This window comes from Sorex araneus, chromosome 4 (assembly GCF_027595985.1).
Source record: "Sorex araneus isolate mSorAra2 chromosome 4, mSorAra2.pri, whole genome shotgun sequence".
NCBI classification, from domain to species: domain Eukaryota; kingdom Metazoa; phylum Chordata; class Mammalia; order Eulipotyphla; family Soricidae; genus Sorex; species Sorex araneus.
The window spans coordinates 15,576,637-15,597,598 of record NC_073305.1 but is presented as its reverse complement, the minus strand read 5'-3'; the positions used below and the strand labels follow the sequence as shown (position 1 = coordinate 15,597,598).

The following is a 20,962-nucleotide window of genomic DNA, read 5'->3' as shown; positions in this document are numbered from 1 at the left end:
TTGCGTTCATCTAATTTTGTGCTTTCACTGCAGACATAATTTGTAGCTGTCTTTATAGGGTTAAACATTTGCTATATTGTAACATACGAAAGCAGTTAAGCAGTTTGGAATTGTTTACTTGCTAAAACCAGTGTTAGTCAGCAGAGGCAGTACACCAGATTTCCTTGTGGCTTTTAGTGGAAAATGTTAAAAGCGCACTCATTTTTCAGTTATAGAATTTTCAGTTTGATCTGAATTAGTCACAGAACTGGCATGAACCTTCTAATTGTGAAGGCTGTCCAAACGCACTATTTTTTTTCACCAGCTAGAGGAAGTCACATCCTGAGCAGTAGCTCAGATCTCTGGTAAGTGTAACATGTGAGCATTACTAGGCATTTCATCCTGCGGTTCTGCAGTCTTTGCTGTTCAGACTGTTGCTCCAGTGGAATGCTTCAGTGTGGCCGATCCGGAGTTTTTACAGATATTTTTTAAACGACCTTCTAGTTTGGAGGTGGCATTTTGCAAGATCATCTGAGGAACAGGAAAGCATCTGAAATCTACTGAAAAGGATAAGTGTAGCGGTTTTCACAGTGGAAGGAAACTATATTGGCACAGAGGCAGATACTGAATAAAGTAGTTGGCTCAAAGAAGATGCACCGTCTGCTGTTTTTTCCCTCTGAATGAAGACTTTATTTAATGGAAGCTGTATTCATGTGGAGATCAAAGGAAACATTGGAATGATAAACTACTGGGGGGGTTCTCCCTCGTTTTTAAAAGTGAAAAGCCTGAAGCAGTAACTTGAGCTCAAATACCTTCTAATTCTTTCGAAGCCTGCCTGCTTTATTAGGATTCTCAGCTAACACCATTTCTGCCTGGTGCCTGTGCCCTTTTGCCGGAGCAGCCACAGACAACTGCCTGATGGAGAAAGAATGAATGTTCTGCCTTGCTTATGCTATCGATGGGAATAAAGCAATCTGTGTTTCTTCTTTCATATGGGATATCTGGATTAATTAGGCTGTATTCTAGTACCAAGAGTCCTATTGTCTCTTGTGGTCTGACTCATCACATGTAAATGTACTGCAGCTTTGCTATTAATGCAGAGTTGCTTTTTTCTTTCCGAAACACAGAGAGAATTGTCGACCTCTAAGCTTCATTTTTAGAATTTGTGCTGGGCTCTAGATGCATTTTTTTGCCTCTGGATAGTATCTACAGTAAGCCATTGAAGCTGAAGAAATGAAGACAAATTAGAAGTGGAAACAGAATAGTGAGATTTTATTTTTAATTTTCAGCTCTAAGCAAGCCAGTTACTGGTAACTATATGACCTTGCAGGCAAGAGTGTGGGTATAGCTGTAATCATCTCTGTCACAGCAGTTTCTCATTTCATTCTGCATCGTGTAGTGTTGTCATCAAAAACAGTGATCTTTTTATGCAAGTCAATTTCTGTGAAACAGCAATATTACTATTTTGGCAGGGAAAATATTTTTAAATGAGCTTGTACTGGAATGCAGTATTACTTATTGTAACATTGGGAAATTTCTTTTAAGTAATCCAACAGAAAATAATAGAATTCTGTTGCTTTAGGAAGTTATAAGTTATGTGGTCATGATTTTAAACTTCAGTCTTTATGCTAGTGCTTATTAACTTTAAAAAATCAGCTGCGCTATTCAGAGAATGATTCTAAGTATTATACAGAAGAGAAGGAAAAACTACTTGTGCGCTTCCAACTGTGACTTTTATCACATAGCTTGGAATTTATTATTTTAAGAGAGCGAATGAGTCGAGTGTGTATTGTTGTTTTGGAGGAGGTAGAAGATGAACCTCCTGCATTCATTTCTAAATTGCCACAGGAAAATAAATCCCTACATTCTCCACCTCCTGGAAATGTATTGGTAAGATATGAGAGTTTATTACTGTATATTACTGAACTTGTAGGGTAAATTTTATTTTTTTTAAAGAGTAAACTTAAGTTAGTTTTCACAAGCTTTATTGAAAACCTAAATTAAAACAATATTGGTGTGTGGGTACTGTGCAGTGTTGTTTGCATATAAAATGAACACATTCCGATTTTTACTTTTTCATATATTAATGTATCATTTCAGACTTTACCTCCTATTTCCTAAACATTTTTTTCCAAAAAGGATTTTTAGTTTTGAGAATAGTAGTTATGGCAACTAGCTTTCTATTTTTATTTTGTGGTTAAAGAAGCTGATGTAAAGAGAATTTTAGGAAAGATTGATTGCTGCCTGCAACACTGAAGTAGTACCTTTTCTGTAGTTAATTTTTGGGTATTTACGCAAAGACTTATATGGAAAAACTCAGACTTCATCCGTAGCTTAATTATTAGTGCTGTTGTCAATTTGTTTCTTATGAAACAGAGAAGCCACATCATTGATTAAAAAATTGTATTATTTAGAAATGCACGTGTTTGCCTTTCATTTATATTTTTTTAGTCTGTGAGTAGTAGTGAATTTTATCAGCTGCCAAATTGTCTGTCTTTGGGTTTATAATTTTATACTTTTATATAATATAGTCTTTCTTTGAATTTATAATTTTATATTTTTATATAGTAATGCTAAATTGTGCACGGTATTTTGATACCCCAAACAACTTTTCTAGGAGGTCTGCCTTCATGGGCACAGGACGAACTGAGGAACTCCTTATTTGACAAATTTGGTTGCCACAGTTTTGAGATATCACAGTTGTATTTGAAAGAGACTTATTTTTATCATCTATATAAACATTCTTTAAAAAAATCTTATCTTTATCATACTAAATTATTATATTTAGTAAGGTATATTTTTGTTTTCCAGAGGAGGAATCCTATCCTTAATACAGCTTGACTTTATGAAAATTTTGTTTGATGTCAAAAACTAAAGAACTGTTAAAATATAGAAGAAAAATTATATTTAAAAGTTAGAAATGTGTTTGGTGAGTGATTAATATTTTTATTTCACTTTTGTGTTTCAGCCATCATTGGTGCAAGCTATATTTAATGGAGATCCTGATGAAGTTCGAGCACTAATATTTAAGAAAGAAGATGTTAATTTTCAGGTAAAAGTTAATTCACTCTTTTAAAAGCTTTTAATTGTTGTTGTTTTCTATTTAAAAGACATGTAAGTCTGTAAAGTTGTTTTAAGCAAAGGTCTTGGTGCAGAAAGGAAGAAACTAAACATATATTTAGGGTCATAGCTAGAACAACAAAAGTAGAAGCAGGTGAGGGTCCTTTTCTTTCCCAGCCTTTTGCTTTGGAATTACTCTGAACACACCCATATATCCTTCATTTAGATTCAGCATTGGTAACATTTTGCTTTCCTATTCTAAAGTCTCGTATTTATGGGTAATTTATATGCATGTATATGATATTTAAATACTTATATTCTTTTGCTGAATTCTATTTGATAGAAGAAATCTTGAGTCTCTACTGTTAGGAGCCTTCAGCATTTTTTAAAATGAGATATTTGTTATGTGTGTGTATGCTTTTGATTTGATTTTATTTGAACCACACCTGCTCAGGCATTACTCTTGGCTGTGCACTCAGGGATCACTCCTGGAGGTGCTCAGGGCACCATTTGGGGTTGACGACAGGTGCCCTATCTACTAGTTCTGAAGCCCAATGTTTCTTTATGTGAACTTGGCGGGTGGGGGGGGGAGACATTTCTATTAAATTTATATCTAACTTGATTATAAGATCAGATTTGCTTTTTGTAGTCATACCAGGAATTGTACACACAGTCTGGTCTGAGTCTTTCAGTAAAGAAAGATCTTTTTTTAAAAAGTCCTCAAGTTTAAAGATGTAATGGATTTGACATTCACGATTGACACAAAGAAGGATTTTAGGAGGAGTTGTATATATAGGAAATTTCTGTTTCTCCAGTCACCAGTAGCTTTTTAAATTTATTAAATTGATACTAACATAATTTATGTAAGATCAGATTCATGGAAATAAAAGTTGTATGTATATTTTTCATAGTCTGATTCTGGTCAGGATTAATCAAGTTGCTATTAGCAACACCAAAACAGATGAATGTACTTAGAAAGCCATTGCCTGTTGAGCTCACGTCAGAGTCTCATCTGTCCTCCTTTTTTTGCAGTTCTGTTATGACTGCTCATTGTTAGTCATGTCTACATTTCATACAAAGTATTTGCCCCATGTTTAAAAGTTTTAATTCCCTTTTAGTAAAATGACCTGACATTGGGTGGTTATCAAAATGCTGTCATTACATATTTTATGCCTTCCACAGTGGTTTGCTTTTAAGTTTGTATCAGCAGTGTGTACCTAATTCAGATTACTTTATTTTTATTTTTTAAGCAATATATTTATTTGCTCTTCACTGTAAATCCCAAATCTTGCCTTGCCATTTAAGCATAGGGATTGAATTTGTGGCTCTGTGTTTGCCAGGCACATTCTTAAAAGTCGCTGAACCATCTCTGGACTGTAGCATTTTACTAAAGTGGAGTTTCTAGGGTGTCCTAGACAAATCTGCTTTTCTTAGGACAGAAAGTTATCATAGGGAGTATACTTTAGCTCTAGTTTTGGTTTTAAAATTTTGTATTATAGTACTCACACCTTGAGATGGCTACGAAGTTTGCATTATAGCACTGTAGCACTGTCATCCCATTGTTCATCGATTTGCTTGAGCAGGCACGTTTGGATTTATAACCTGAATAATTTATCATTTCAAAGTCTTGTAGCCAAGCTATATTAATCAAGTTATTCTAAATTTTAAAACTTGGTGAGAACATGTTGAACATCAGTTTATCTTGCTGTCATGCCCTTGGATATTATTGTTTACGTGTGACTAGTGTATGTTGAATCTCAAGCCTTCCATACCCCCTTAGGTGTTTTTAGCCTCTACAGTTTTCTACTTGTAACTTCCTTTCTCTGCTTTTAATTCTCATGTTTTTGGATTTTCTTGTTTTTGCTATTTATTTGTGTGGGTTTTTTTGTGTTTTTGTTTTTGTGTGTGTGTGGGGGGGGAGAACCAGACCTTGTAGACAGGGGTTACACCTGGCTTAGGGGACCCAGGTGCTGGGAGTGGAACCTTGGCATGGGAGACACTTGCACGCTGCAGGGACCTGCAGGGACCGGCACATCAGACTCTTCTCCCTTATTTCATGGCTTCTTTTTATTTTCAATTATGTTCGTTATCCTATTTTTTTATTGAGGCACCATTAACATATAGTGCATTCATTTTAAGGTGTACAACATAGTTATTTGATATTTACATATATTCAGAAATGATCACAATCAGTCTAGTTAACATTTGTCACCATACAGAGTAGGCATTTTGTGGATGTGATGAAAGCTTTCAAGACTGCTCAGCAGCTTTCAGATATGCTGTATGGTATTAATTATTGCCACTTTCTGAACATTATATTTTCAGACTTCTTTTATAACTTAAAGTTTATGCTTCTTGCCCATCCTCTTTGCCTGTTTTACCAACTCTGTTCCACACACTTCCCTCTGACAACAACCAATCTGTTTGCTCCTCCTGGGGTTTTTCACTTTTTTAGATTCCATTTATAGCTTTGGTTGAAAAATACTGACATGTTTGTTTTAGGGCCACACTCAGTAGTGCTCAGGGATCACTTCTGGCAGGCCTAGGAAACCTTTTGGCTTGCTGGGATTGAATTCGGGTTGGCTGTGTGCAATGCAAAAACCCTACCTGCTCTGTTATCGTTCTAGCCCCAGTCATGCCACAACACTATTGTTGAAATGGAATTTCATTTTACAAAGAAAAATGATGTTCATGTTTGTCTCTGTCCATATATGTGTGTGTGTACCTGTACATATATAATTATATATACATACATATATGTATGTACACACCAAGTTTGTTCTTAGTAATACACCTTAGTAATATACCTAATTATATTTCTCATATGAGAAATATTCTATTGTAGAAGTGAGATAAGATGATTTCATAGGAAGTTACTGAAGTTTTTTAGTTGGAAGCTTTGGGCCACAAGTACTTGACCTTAAGACAGATTTGTTGGGGCGAGAGGGATGGTACAGGAGTTAAGGCACTTGCTTTGGACAAAGCTGAGTCCAGTTCACTTTTCCTACAGTAGCTTGTGGTTCTCTGAGCACCATAGGAGTCATCCCTAAAGACCACTAAAAGTCACTCTAAAGCAAAAAAAAAAAAAAAAAGGAAAAAAGGCTTTATTCTATAATTATTCCAGAGCTTACTTAGATGATTTGGGGGTTGGTTTAGATAGTAATGTCCAAGCTCTGCATGTGTTGTTTTTATATTTTGTTTTTCAACAAGACTCTTGTTTTTTGGCACATATACAGCCCAAACCCATGTGCTGTTTGTGGCCATGTGGTGCCCGAGCACAAGTGTCGCCCGAGTCTCCTCTCCTGAGATGTGTACTTTCATGTCTAAAGCTGGGATGTGTACTGGGGCACACACTACCTTTGCAGAAGCCTGTGTGCTTCTCCTATCCTCCTCATCAAAAATATCAAATTGAATAAAAAGAACTTGTTTTTTTCTTCACAATGAAGAGAGTACTGTTAGTTAAAGAGATTAATGTAGTACTTATGACAACTAAGCAAAGGAAATGGAAAGACTTGTACTTTGTTTCCCCTTTTTTTCCCAATCAAACTGAGATTTTTTCTGAAGTTCCACAAATGCACCCCAGGTTTTCATTGGTTTTAAGCCCATCTAAACCAGCACAACAGCAAAGGTAGAATGAGACTAAATTTTGTTTAGCTCAATCATTGTTCGTTCCCCAGAGTGAGAATATAGTGTTTCTCATGTTCACTAATTAGTTTGTTGTTACATGTCTAAAGAAAATCAGCATTTCATAAGAAGGAATAACGGGGAAATAGTTGTTCAGGTAATCTGCCTAATCAAATTTTTTTTAAGAGAAGATTTTTGATTGACTGTAAACAGTAGAAATGAACTTTTGGGAGAAAAAGTCACTTGTGGAAGTAGCACTGGAAACCAAAAAGGAGAAACAGTCAGAAAGTTTATGGACAGAGTGATACAATTATATTTTTCATAAAGAGCTATTAAATATGTGTTTAAAAAGTTGAACACGAAAGTAAATCCTTTTTAACTTCTTCAGGACTGACTTATCTTTTGTATTAAAATATATGGGGTTATGTTTATGACATTTAGGGTATTTGCCCACCCCAAATTTAGCATGCTCTAAAAATTAATAATAACTTGACTTATTTTGCCCAGAAGTTTAAGTTTGTAGGTCTAGGTTTATGTACCAAAAATAATAGTAATTAAAAGCTTTTCCCTCGGAGTCAATAAAACAATGCTATGCAAAATAATGTACATTACAACTTTAGAGGAAAGAGCTGACTTTTCTGTAGGAGGAAATTAATTTTACAAGTAGAAGTTGATAGTATGATAGGAATTGGGGTTAAGAGAATTTTAAACAGTAAAAAACCTAAACATTCTTAATTTAACTCTTATAGGAATCATATTAGTAGATAACTAGCTTCATTTCAGCAAGAAGTAATTAAATTAAAAAGGATAAACATCTCCAGGATCAGGAAGTGTAGAAAAACTGGAGTTTGACTCAGTGTCAGATTTGACAGTAATTGGGGAATTTAGAAACCAGAAAGAATTTTTTTTTATTTTGTCAAATCTTTAGTGCTCAAAAATAACTTTTTGTTTCTTTCTCTTTTTTTTTGGGGGGGGGTCACACCCAGCAGTGCTCAGGGGTTATTCCTGGCTCTGCATTCAGGGATTACTCCTGGCGGTGCTTGGGGGACCATATGGGATGCCGGGGATTGAACCCGGGTCGGCCGTGTGCAAGGCAAACACCCTACCCGCTGTGCTATCGCTCCGGCCCCTGACTTTTTCTTTCTAAAAATTATGTTTGTGCTTTGTGGACTTCTACCTTTAAACTGGTTTAAATATAATTCTTATTTTCATGATGCCAAATGCTATTATATTTTCAATTGCAAATGAATCACAATTCTCTTGGTGCCATATTTTTGACTAAATAAAATGTTTTTGAAGTTTTATTTAACTAGGAGTAATTATAATTCAGTTAAGACCGTTTTTAGTGTTTAAAGCAAGGAAAACTTAGATTGAAAGATCACTGTATCACTATCATCCTTGTTCATCGATTTCCTCGAGTGGGTGCCAGTAACGTCTCCATTTGTCCCAGCCCTGAGATTTTAGCAGCCTCTCCTTACTCGTCTTTCCCAAAGATTGAAGACTCTTTCAGGATCAGGGGAATGAAACCTGTTATTGTTACTGTTTGTAGCATATGGAATATGCCACAGGGTATTGCCAGCTTCTGCTGTGATTGAGAGATGCTTTTATAAAATAAGTTTAAGAATTAGTATATCTTTCAATATACTAATTGAAAATAGTATCAAAACTATTTTTTAAAATATAGGTATTTTACATGTTTCTGAGTTCATATATGGTGTGTTATTCAGAGTGTCTTGTGATTAGTTTTGCTATAGTAGTCTTCAAATTACCGCCATCTTTCAAAAAACTTTCTGGGGATGACTGAAAGTGTTGATTTTATTCTGCTACATGAAGTGGTCAGCAAATATACACACATTTACTATATATACATACTCATCACAAAAGCAGATAATTAGTTTTCATCACTACTTTGATAGTATTTTGCCACTTAACACAGTAATAATAAACTAAGCTGTCAAAGGTTGTATGAATTTCCACCCACCCCCAGCCTTCAGTGTTCTTTTGTCTTCTGTAAATTAACAAGAAGTGCTCTAATCTTCAGATCTTTTGCTGGGCCACATGTCTCTTCTGCTCACTGTCAGTATACCAAGCTATTGATGTTTCTGGGCTAATGCTGAAGGGTTTTGGGTGGAGGTTGGGAGAGGAGAGGGTGCTTGGAATTGAACCCCGGGCCTAATACATATAAAGCAAGTGCACTGCCACTGAACCACACTCAACTCCTTTCCCGAGCTTTTAAAAACCTCTTCACTCCGTTACCTGAGATTGTTGATACTCTGTGTTGTAAATCTGTATGTTTGTACATGGTCTTGGTGGCTGCTCACAGTTATTAGTCTTTTTGTTTTAATTTTTTATTGAATCACCATGAGAAACGTTACAAAGCTTTCAGGTTTAAGCCTCAGTCATACAGTGATCAAACATCCATCCCTTCACCAGTGCACATGTTCCACCACCAAAAACCCCAGTATACCTCCCATCCCACCTCCCCTCCCCCGCCTGTGTGGCTGATGATTTTCACTTTACTTTGATTACATTCAATATTTCAACAGAAAACTCACTATTATTAGTTGGAATTTTCCCCCCAAAATCAGACCCGCCGAAAAGGCATCATTTGATAATTTGTTTTCCATTACTGAGAATGAAGAGCATATGAGGTTGCATGGCCACTTTTGTGGCTGCGTGGTTTTGGATTACTGGTATTTTTGTAATTGAGTCCAGAGAAATTTATGCCAGAATTCTCATCACTGCAAGCTTGTACCTCCACTTAGTGGGCTCCATAAAATGGCGGTTGCCACACCACTGGGAAAGGAAAAGTTGAGAGAGAAAAACCTTTCCCCTCCTGGGATGGCATGGGGCTGTAGCTTAGTGCACAGTTTAGAGGCATTTCCGCAAGAAGCTGCTGTGTGCCCAAAGTAGTCATTAGGCCTCGGGATCATGGTCTTTTAGGAATGGAGGAGCCATTCATGTGCGGCTGCTCTCAGGGTCTCGGTCTGGGTCTCACAGTTACTAGTCTTGAAACACATCTTGTATACCCACCCAGCTCTCAGCTGGCTTCTGTGGAGCATGACATGAGAAGAGAGAACTATTTCTTCAGTTTCTGCCCTACGAGAGAATTTCCCGGTAGTGTCCTCCTACTTAGGAATAGCACCTCTCCCGTTTCATCAGGGCTTCCAGATTCCAGTGCAGATACTTAAATTTTGCTCATCAACATTATGCCACAAAGATCCATAAATGAGTATATATTCTGTTTTGTGACAAAATGGTTTTATGTTTGAAAGTTATAATGGAAGGCAGTGCCTTTCACAAACAAGATGTTGTTCAGTGAAACCAGTGTAGGATATTGCCAAACTAGAACATGGATGAAAATTAATTGAGTTGTAGATTTTTCATTTTTTAAACTTTTATCGTTGTTTTATAATATTACAAAGTTTCAAGGAGTAAGTTAGCATCACATTTCTTTTTTCTTTGGGGGATGGGAGGAGGTAGGCCAGGGTAGTATTCTGCCTTCTCCTAGCTCTCTGCTCAGAAATCAGAAATGATGCTTACCTTGTGAGGTACCAAACTCGGGATGGCCGTATACAATACAAGCACTTTAGTAAGTCTTACACTCTCTCTCCAACTCACAGTTCTTTGGTTTTAGGGGTGGTATGGTATTGATGGTATTCTTTAAATATACAAAGTTAATTGCACATCTACTACCATCAAAGTGCCTAAGACACCCTTGTGTTTATGTCACTTCTAGTCCTCTCATCGTTTTCTCCCCTACTCCCCAGTCTCAGAAACTTTTCTTTTGTTGTCAGAGTCCGAGGGTTTTGTTTTTATTTTGGCCATTCCTTTCTTTCTATACGTTATACATATATATTACATTGTAAGTGAGATCATCTGGTATTGTTCTTCTCCTTATTTAATCTAACATAACATCCTCTGACTCCATTTAGGTTGTATTAAAAGATTAAATTGAATCCTTAGTGGTGAAAAGTGTTCCATTGTGTACATCTTCTTTATCCGCTCATCTATATGACGCTGGGCATTTAGGTTGTTCACAGATCTTAGCCATTATCTTTTCTATTGTAGATAGCACTGTAGTGAAGATAGGTTTACATATATCTTCTTGCAGTAAGGACTTCATGTTCCTGGGTTAGATGCCAAGAAGTGGGATCTGGATCTCTGGGTAATATGGTAGTATTTTTGTTTGGGAACCCATACCTGGTGGTGCTCAGGCCTGACTCCCACCTATGATTGGGGTCATAAGTGGTGTCAGAACTGAACCTGTTTTGGCAAGTGCCCACCCACTGTACTATCTCTCTGGCCCTGATATTTGTGTTTTCAATTTCTTGAGACAGTCTGTTTTTCCAGATGATATTCCCATCAACAGTGAGAGAGTCCCTTTTAGTGAAAATGAAACTTGTCAGCACTATTTGGAGATTTTTTGACAGAAGGCATTCTCAGTGGTGTGAGGTGATACAAAATCATTGTTTTATGTTGCTTTCTTCTGATGATTAGTGGCGATGAACACTTTTCCATTCTTTGAGGAATGGAAACTTTTCCATTCTATATTCTTTGAGGAAGCGTTTGGTCATTACGTTTTCTTATTTTTAAATGTTTTTTCCTTGTTTTGGTATATTTGCGTTTTGTGACTCCTCTGTATATCTTTGGTATTAGCCTTTTTTCAGATGTACGGTGGACAAATACTTTACTCCACTGGTGTCTTTATTTCAGCCTTTCTTCTAGTAGTGCAGACATTTTTTTAGCTTGCTGTAATCGTATTTGTTTTATTTTTTTCTTTGCTCGTAATATAATTAATAGCAGTATAATACTGACTTCAGTATTATATTGTAGATAGCACTGTAGTGAAGATAGGTTTACATATATCTTCTTGCAGTAAGGACTTGCAGTAAGGTGAAGACACCTGAAGTCAGTATTATAAAGAATTTTATGGATTTGGGTCTAATATCAAGTTCCTCAACCCATTTTGTAATATGGTATTAAATACAATTGAAATGAAATGGAGTCCAGTTTCATTATTTTCTCTATGATTAACCAATTTCCTCACTATCATTTGTTTAAGAGACTTTGCTTTTTCAACTTAATGAACCTATTATTTTTGTTTTAAAGTCACTGTCCGTGCAGCTGAGAATTTACTTGTTTTTCTAAAAGTCTTTTTATTCCAATACCACAATGTTTTTGTTACTATAGCTTCCACCTTAGTTCTTTCTCAGAATTGCTTTGACTACTCAGGCAGTTTTATGATTCCATTCAACTTTTACTAGTATTTTTCCTATGCCATTCAAGAATGTCATTGGAATTTTTATAGGGCTTTGACTCTCTTATGCTGTGAGCATTTTAACAGAGTTAACTCTTCTAATCCTGTGGATATGGACATATTCTTCCATTTCTTTTTATCTTTTATTTCTTTTAATATTATCTTATAGTCTTTCTCTTTTGGGTTGATTCCTAGCACTTGTTTTTTGACACAATTGTTAATTAACTTATTTGGGGGGTGGGTATTGCTTTGTTTTCATTCATTTTCTAATTATTTGCATATGACTTAATAGCTTAGTGTGTGTGTTTATTTTTGTAGCTTGCTAGTTTACTGTATTGGCTTACTGGTTTTGGTGGTGTCTATGGTTTTCAGTGTATAATATTATGTCAGCTGCAAATAGTGAAGGTGTAACTTTTCCAGTTTGAATCGCCTTTTTTGTTTTTCTTTACTTGCCTAATTGCTGTGGCAAGAACATCTATTACTGTGTTCAATAACTGTGGTGAAAGTAGGTACCCTTGCCTTGTGCCCGATCTTAAAGAAAGTCTTCCCCCCTCCTTTGAGTGTAGGTTTCTTATACATGACCTTCACTATATTGAGTTACGTGTGTGTTGCTTTTCAGGATTCCCATACAGTTTTCCATAGTGGCTGCACCAATTTTTATTAACTGCAATAGTGAGTCAGGATTCCTTTTTCTACTTGTTCTTGTCAATATTTATGTCTTTAATCCTTTTTTGAGAGTAGAAGGGGGCGGGGGTACACCCTGCAGTGCTTAGGGCTTACTCCTTGGTTTATGCTCAGAGATCCTGGTGGGACTCAGGGGACCATATGTGGTGCTGTGGTCAGACCTGTGTTGCAAGGCAAGTGTCCTGTCCTCTGTTCTATCACTTCAGCCTATGTCTTTATACTTTTAATTTGGGCCGTTCTTAGAGCTTAAGGTGGTATCTCATTGTGGTCTTGATTTGCTTTTCTTAATAATGGTAGTTGAGTGATATTTGACATTGTTCAGTGTCTCTGGACTGTTTGGTGAAGTGTCTGTTTGGGTCTTTTGTCTAAGTTGTTTGTGTTTTGTTGTTGAATTGTATGAGCTCTTTATTTTGAGAATTAATCTCTTGTCAGGCATATGCTGTGCAAATATTTTCTCACAGTTGCTAAGTTGTCTGTTTTCTGATTTTTCTGTGTAAAATTTTATAGCTTAATGTAGTCTTATAGCTTAATGTAGTCTTGTTTTTGCATAAGTGTGGGGTGTGTGTGTGTGTGTGAGAGAGAGAGAGAGAGAGAGAGAGAGAGAAGGAACTGAAAGGAGAGTGGAGCTGAGTCTAGATAAATCTCTAGTGAGATCCTAGAATGATCAACTGTTTTTTGAGGTTTAGAGTTGAATATATTTGATCCACTATGAGTGAATTTTTGTTTGCGATGTTCAGTAGTGATAAAGTTTAGTATTTTTGGCTTGAGACAGTCCAGTTTGTCCAGCTCCCATTTGCTTAAGAGGCTTCCTTCACTTTTTTGTAACAGATTTGACTTCTTTATTGTAGATTTGTGTTCGTAAATGTGCAGTTTTATTTTTGAGTTCTCTGTTAAAATTCCATTTTTTTTCCCCCCTATATCATCCAGTTACCTTATCTTTGTCATATAGTTGAAGTTGGGGAAAGTAATGCATCTTTTTTATTTTTTTATTCAGCCATTGATTAAGTTGGTTGAACTGGGCATGAACTCCACTCACCCTTTTTCTTTTCTCAGAATTATTTTGACTACTTGGGGTTTTGTGGTTCCACAAAATGTTTAGAATTGTTTGTTTTGTTTACTTGAAGAATACCATTACTACTTTGAGAAGGGATAATGTGGAATTGGTAGATTACTTTAGGATGAAATGGCCATTTTATGGACTTTTTTTTTCCCAACCGTGAACACATAATGTCTTTTGGTTTCTCCATGTCTTCAGTATCTTTTCAAAATCTCTTCTAGCTTTCAATTCGTGGATCTTTCTCCTGCTTCGGTATTTTGTCTTTTTTGATGCAATGGTAAATTGTATCATTTCTAAGTTTCCCTTTCCTCAAACTCTAAGCCTATAAAAATGCGCCAGATTTCCATATTTTGTTTTTTGCCACTTTTTTTTTTTTTTTGCTTTTCGGGTCACACCTGGCGATGTACAGGGATTACTCCTGGCTTTGCACTCAGGAATTACTCCTGGCGGTGCTCAGGTGACTATATGGGATGTTGGGAATCAAACCTGGGTTGGCGTGTGGAAAGCAAATGCCCTGCCCGCTGTGCTATCATTCCAGCCCCAGGACTTTCCTTTTTAAGTCTGGATCTTAGTGGTCGAGGTTGCTAGGGCAATTCTATTTTATTTATATTTATTTATTTTTACTTTTTGGGTCACACCCAGCGATGCTCAGCTGCTCAGCAGTTACTCCTGGCTCTGTACTCAGGAATCACTCCTGGTGGTGCTTGGGGGACCATATGGGATGTCGGGAATCGAACCCAGGTCGGCCACATGCAAGGCAAACACTCTCCCCACTGTGCTATCTCTCCGGCTGAGAGAGATCTAAGTCTCTTGCCCTCTGACTAAATTTACTCAGCATGATACTCTTCAGATTCACCCACTTACCAGTAGATTGCATGATTTTATCTTTTCTTAAGGCCAGATAATAATTCATTGTTTTTGTGTACCATGGTTTCTTTACTTATCCATCTGTTCTCGGGCACTTGGGTTATTTCCAGATTTGGGCTGTTGTGGATAATACTGCTATGACTATGGAGTGCAAATGTCTTTTCAAACTAGAGTTTTGGGGAAGAATATGTATTTACAAGTATAGTAATTAAAATATTTTAGGGCAAAAGACAAAATTAGCAGGAAATTTAAGAAAAACTTTTAAATTTTTTAAAGAGACATTTTCAAATATTAAAAAATATTTGCTCCACCATTGTGGGTACTCACAAGTTTTTCATTCTCTCTCTTTTATTTTTTTTAAATTGAATCACTGAAATACAGAGCTACAGAGTTGTTCATGATTGAGTTTCAGTCAGTGTTCCAACACCCATCCTCACACAGAATTTTGATAAATATACTCTGGATAATGTTTGAATGATTTCATTAGATTCTTAGTTCAAGACAGTAGAAATATATGGGGGAAATAGTTAAAGAAGATATTTATCAGCAGCATGGATACTTTATTTAAATATATGCCAAGAAGTTATGTTTTCTGTATTTTACATAAAACTTTTTGTTCTTTGTTCTTTTCCTTTTAAGCTCAAAAGAATTTTGGTCTTTTTCTAAAATGTATATGGAACTGTTTAATGGAACTCACAAACTAGAAGTATGAAAGTAGTAAGTTGGTCATTAAGTTTTCTTCACTGAAAGTGTATCAAAGTTAACATCCCACCTTTCCTTCTGTCACAGGACAATGAAAAGAGAACTCCGCTACATGCTGCTGCCTATCTTGGAGATGCAGAAATTATTGAACTGCTTATTTTATCTGGTATAGTAATCTCTGTATAACAGAGCACAAAATGCATTTTTATCCAGTCTAGTTTATGATTTCTTTATATTTGTTCATATAAGCTAAACTTGTTAATTCTACAACTTCTGAGCATGCATTTACCAATACAAGTAAATTCCATAGTTATTATAGGACAATACATGCTACAGAAAAATTAAGATGTAAATTTGAATAGTTGGGTAGAGATAGTCATTCTCTATGGTGCCATGTTGAGTATTCCAAGTAGACCTCAGCCCAGTTATTAGGATAGGAGGAGGCAGTTCTCCAAGGGGGAGATGGCCAAGACCTAGGGCAATGGAGGGTGCAATAAATTACGTGATTATAGGTATATTTTGAACGTGGCATTAGTAAGATTTAAGTCTCCACATAACTTTAATCTATTCAGGGACCTATAAAATAATTTAAGAAGAAATTTTCCTTGTTCTTTAGTTACTTCTAAATGTTAGACCTGTCTTATAGAATGGCTCCTATTGTGGTCAGACTGCCTGCAGTCTTAAATAGGCAGTCACACAGAACTTAAAGGATTATTGTTGTACCCATATTGTTGAAAACGGTATTTGCTGGGGATGTATGAACATGATGAAATTGTGGTTCTATTGCTTATGCGTATTTGGGAAATCTACATAATGAAATGAAATGAAAGAAATTTTGATTGGAGATCTATAGTAGTAGTAGTAGTAGAATTTCTCTCTTGAATATTAATTACTTTTTAAAAACAACTGTTTTTCATAAACTGTGATTTGTAGAATTGAATAAAGTGAATTTAGTTAACCTGATAGTTTTACTATTTTTTACATTAATAAGTTCATTGTTATATTTCCTTAAAGAATTTTGTACCGAATGCTGGTTCACTAGTTTTCAGCTAAAATTTATAATTAAAGCAGTTCAAAAAGTTAAAATTCTTATCTACTTTGAATTAAGACATCTTCTACTTTAATATGAATTAGTGGAATAGTATATGAATTTACATGGGTTTATTTACAAAATTTTCTTTAGGAACATTGTCTAAGATACAGTTTGTCTCCTCTTTTCTTCCCTCCTTCTCACTCTCTCTTCCTCCTCTCCCTTAGCTGGGTACCCAGGGTCTTACATATGCTAGAAATAATGCTGCTGTAGAATTCTGGGTGTGACCTCTACTCTGCATTTTAATAATATTAGCACAAACTTCACTCAAGTACTTTAATTTGGGCAGAACAATTATATAACTCAATTGGAAAGGTTTTTTTTTTTTAATTCTGTTAAAATTTTTTAAACCTGAAAGAGACTTTACAAATAATCAATGTTTGATGTGATCCCTCCTTTCTTTTTTTTTGGGGGGGGGGTGTTTGGTGTTTGAGCACACCCAGCTGTACTTAGGGACTTCTCCCAACTCAGTGCTCGGGGATGATGAAGGGCTAAAGCTTCTTCCAGTGCTTTTAGCTTTTCCTCTGGCCCTTAATCTCTTTTTAAAGAGATGGTGTGAATGTTGTTGATTACATAGGGTTGACGTTCCTGTCTTTCTAAGTTTGATCAGTCATGATACGAGTTTATGGATATGATAGTGTCAAATGTTGACTTTGAAATAAGAATTTGAGAGACTGCTTAAATCCCTTTGAATAAGTTGGGGAAATGCCTATTTTCCTTTTAATAACATATAAATTAAAGTAGCATACGTGTATAAAAAGTAATTCCAACTTGTCCTTGAAAAGGATTTTTAAATATAATGAGTTGATAGTTAATTTTCAAGGGGAAAGTAAATTTCTAAGTGAATTAAAACATTTCTCAAAATAAAAATGTAGGTTTTATATTTATCTCAATCTGTGCATTATCTCTTCAAATTTCTTCTGACTTTAGTTTCTATTCTTTTTCCTCACCTAATTCTAATGCCATTGTTCTCATTCTGTGTCTGGGAACTCGAGTTGCTGTTTTCTTGGTCTGAGACCTTAGCTCTCCCATGTTCTTACCTGACTACTACCCCATTTGTGAACTTGTTCCTGCTCACAGTGGCATTAGCACTGCCACCACTTTACTTTCTCTCTCCTGTATTTTTTCATAGTACTTTTTGTTATCTGACTTCCTTGTAAAATTTTATTTGTTTCCTATCATTGTTTCCCTGCTCAAGTGTAAACTGCAAGAAGGCAAGAGTTATACTTTGGTCTCTATAATATTCATATTCCTAATTGGCTAGAATATCTAGAATACCTAATATTGTGAACACTTGCTGAATAATCATATGATTTTTAACAATCTTAAGTTTTGGCACTTTCTTCTTTTCATAAATTTGTTCACTTCTTGGTTTCAGTTTCCCAAGTTTTAGTGGAATTAAGAAAATGGGACTGGACAGAAAGAGATACAGGTGTGGAGTCAGAGGGGATCATTAAGTGGAAAAGGAATAATGGCAAATGATTTGTGTTTTCTGGATGCCACTCAAGCTTCCTACCTGAGGGAAAGTTTGAGGAGTCTAATAACAAGACTGTGTTTCTCTCTAGAAATAAAGGGAAACCAAACTTGGGTTTCAAGTAAGGTGAGCCAGATTAAAATTCAAGCTTGATTTCCACTGGACAGGAACCTCATTTCTATACTTATAAATGAAAACATAAATTAACCATATATTTTTTCAGTGATAACTGTAAGTAAAAATACTTAATAGAAAAGGGAAATGTACTATAGTGTATACTACAATGTTACTGTAAACTTACAAGATCTATTTACAAGAAAAATATGTGTGAGTGGAACCACACAGTTCAAAATTATGTTCTTGAAGGGTCAGCTATAAAATAAATTTCATAGGTTTGAATAATCAAACAATATGATAGTTAAGATAACTAGAAATTTATTTCTTACCTTAATATTAAGTGTCCAAAATTTGGATTGCTTTTTTAAGCGACCGTTCTCTTCTCTCAGCTTTATTTACTTTTACCAATAAATTCCTAATATTAGAATGTGTCTTTTTGTTACACCTTAGATAAGCTTTATTTAAAACTTATCCTTTCCTGGGGCTGGAGCGATAGCACAGAGGGTAGGGCGTTTGCCTTGCACGCGGCCGACCCGGGTTCAAATCCCAGCATTCCATATGGTCCCCTGAGCACCGCCAGGAGTAACCCCTGTGCATAGCCAGGTGTGACCCAAAAAGAAAAAAAACAAAACTTATCCTTTCCCACTTTGAAATCTAGTCACATTCAGAAATGATGCAACAATGGAAAAAATTAACTTTTAACTTTTTTTTTTTTAATTAAAAATCATCTGTGGGTAGTGTTAGGGGTTGAAAAGGGCGTATTTCTACAGTCTTGCTAAACGTAGATAGAAAATAGATTTTATTTATACCTTAGTTCCTACTCTTTTGATGGGGCCGACCAAGCAGTGCTAGAGAACCTGTGGGCCACTCCTAGCTATTCTTGTCCAAACTAATGTGAGGGCCCAGGTATGTAGTGCTGTAGGTCTCTGGGCCTCTGAGTCAGCGTCTGATGATGCTGGGGCTGGAGGGAATACCGTGTCAGGGATTGAACCAGGCTTGGGCGCACACATGTGCTCTAACCCCTATACTACTCTCTCCTGCCCTGATATGTTTTGTTGATGGAGGAAGTATATTCTTACTGAATTCTGAAATACGTTTTTTAAAAGTTTAAAACTGCAAATAGGAAACGCTGAGTAAATGATGAGACCTTGAATAAGTTATGCATAAAAGAATTCTAATACACAAGAAGATAGAATATTATGAATGTGTCCCTAACCATAAAAGTCCAGAGATTCCCAAATTTAATTGGACTACCATCCTGTTCTCAGGAAAGAAATTGCTCACTGCCCCTTGGAAGGCTGCCTTACTTAAGCAAACAATTTTACATGGCCCCTAATTTCACTTAGGACTCCAAGGCCCCCCTTGGATCATTTTAGCACCTCCCTTCCCTACATAGGGTTGGTCTCCCCCCATTTGGATAAATATGGTTACCTTCACTGTTACTTTTTTGAAAAACTGGTTCTTAATAATTTTATAAAAGTTGCATTCAAAAATATTTCTTAGGAAATTATTTATATCAAAAATTCTCATAAAACTAATAGCTGGTAGGAATACTATAGAACTGTGCATAGTATCAAATGTATTAAAATCTACAGTTGGGGGCTGGAGCTACAGTACTCTGGATAGGATGCTTGCCTTCCACTTGGCGAACCTGTTTTCAATCCCTGACACTCCATATGGTCCCTGAGCCCACCAGGAGTAAGCCCTGAGCACAGCAAAGTGTGGTCCTAAAGCCAAAAAATTCTTTAAAATCAGCAATTTAGAAGATTACTGTTCAGATTAGCAAACTAGTAAAAAACTAATTACAATCAGAATTTAGTTAAGACTTTTCAACAATGGACAGATGATCATCTATTCAGAAATTTTGTAAGGGAACATTAGATTTAAACTACCACATTACAACAAATGAATTTAATAGATGTTTATAGAATGTTCTGTCCAACTGCAGCAAAAAAACAGTTTTCTTAAGTGTTCATGGAACATTCTACAGGATAGACCATGTGTTAGCCCCCAAAACAATTCTTCATAAATTGAAAATTAAAATATCAAACATCTTTTTAAGCTAGTTATATAAAAGTAGAAAAATACTGACAGTGGAGATTAAGCAACATGTTACTGAACCATCAGTGGATTACAAAATGGTGGTTGCCAGAGAGGAGGAGTGGGAAGTGCAAGAAATGAATGAAAATGAACTCAGCTACCTCAGCTACAAAGTTCTGGACCAGGTTCAAGGAATGCAGTGCACAGCATGGTGACCAACACAGTATTTGAAAATTGCTCTGAGAGTTCTTCAAGAAATGAATCGTCAACCAGAGTAAATTAAGAAAAGGGAAAATTCGACTTATGATTGAATGAATGATTAAAAGTTTATCTTCTCTAAGAGTAGGTAGTACACAAGCCAAGGGGCTAACACCAAGGATAAGTATGAGACTCCTGATCCAAGTCACTTGCCCCTTAGTATAGATGAGTGACATGCAGTTGGGACTACAGGGAATGAAAGGAAGCTTAGCTGGACACCCAGAGGTGTGGACTAAAAGCTGGAGGTGCTTCTCACTTTTGTTTACATTAATCTGTTGTGAAACAAACAGCCCTCAACTTAATGGCTTGAAGCAATCGTTATTTTAAAAAAATGAATCGCCACTATATGAAGTGATAGAGATGTTAATGAAATTTATACTAATGATCATTTTGCAAAATATACATACAATCTACTGGTTCAGCACCTCCATGATTGTGCAAGGAACACAGAGAGAGAAAGCCACAAAAAGAAGCCTGTCTTCAGAAATTCTCGAGCTCATTCACCAACATGGTTTGGTACGAGCCTCAGGCAATCACAAGCTAACACCTGAGCTCTCAAAGCTGTGCAGAGAAGCAATAAAGGAAAACCTCAAAGAGAGAAGAGCAACAGTGTTGGCTGATGCGGCAGAAGCCAGGAAAAGTAGTCACAAAAGCCCATTTGTCCTTCACCAACTATAAGACCAAGATGACTGTCCTCCGACATCCTGATTGATTTATTACATCTTCCAGAAGGGCAGTGGAAAAGGTTAC

At 36.1% G+C, this 20,962-nt stretch overlaps 1 protein-coding gene across 8 annotated transcripts in view; it reads left to right on the top strand.

Moving 5' to 3' along the window:
• Positions 1 to 20,962, top strand: part of ANKRD28 (ankyrin repeat domain 28) — a 168,519-nt gene that overhangs the window by 67,470 nt on the left and 80,087 nt on the right. For 4 of the 8 annotated variants that reach the window (XM_055137225.1, XM_055137223.1, XM_055137224.1 and 1 more), the window contains 2 exons: positions 2,948 to 3,031; positions 15,321 to 15,399. In XM_055137225.1, the coding sequence (XP_054993200.1) occupies positions 3,018 to 3,031; positions 15,321 to 15,399 (93 nt within the window). In that variant the 5' untranslated portion in view covers positions 2,948 to 3,017. Of the gene's footprint in view, positions 1 to 199; positions 1,870 to 2,947; positions 3,032 to 15,320; positions 15,400 to 20,962 lie in introns of those variants that run through there. The other 4 variants (XM_055137227.1, XM_055137229.1, XM_004603812.3 and 1 more) reach the window with 4 other exon arrangements.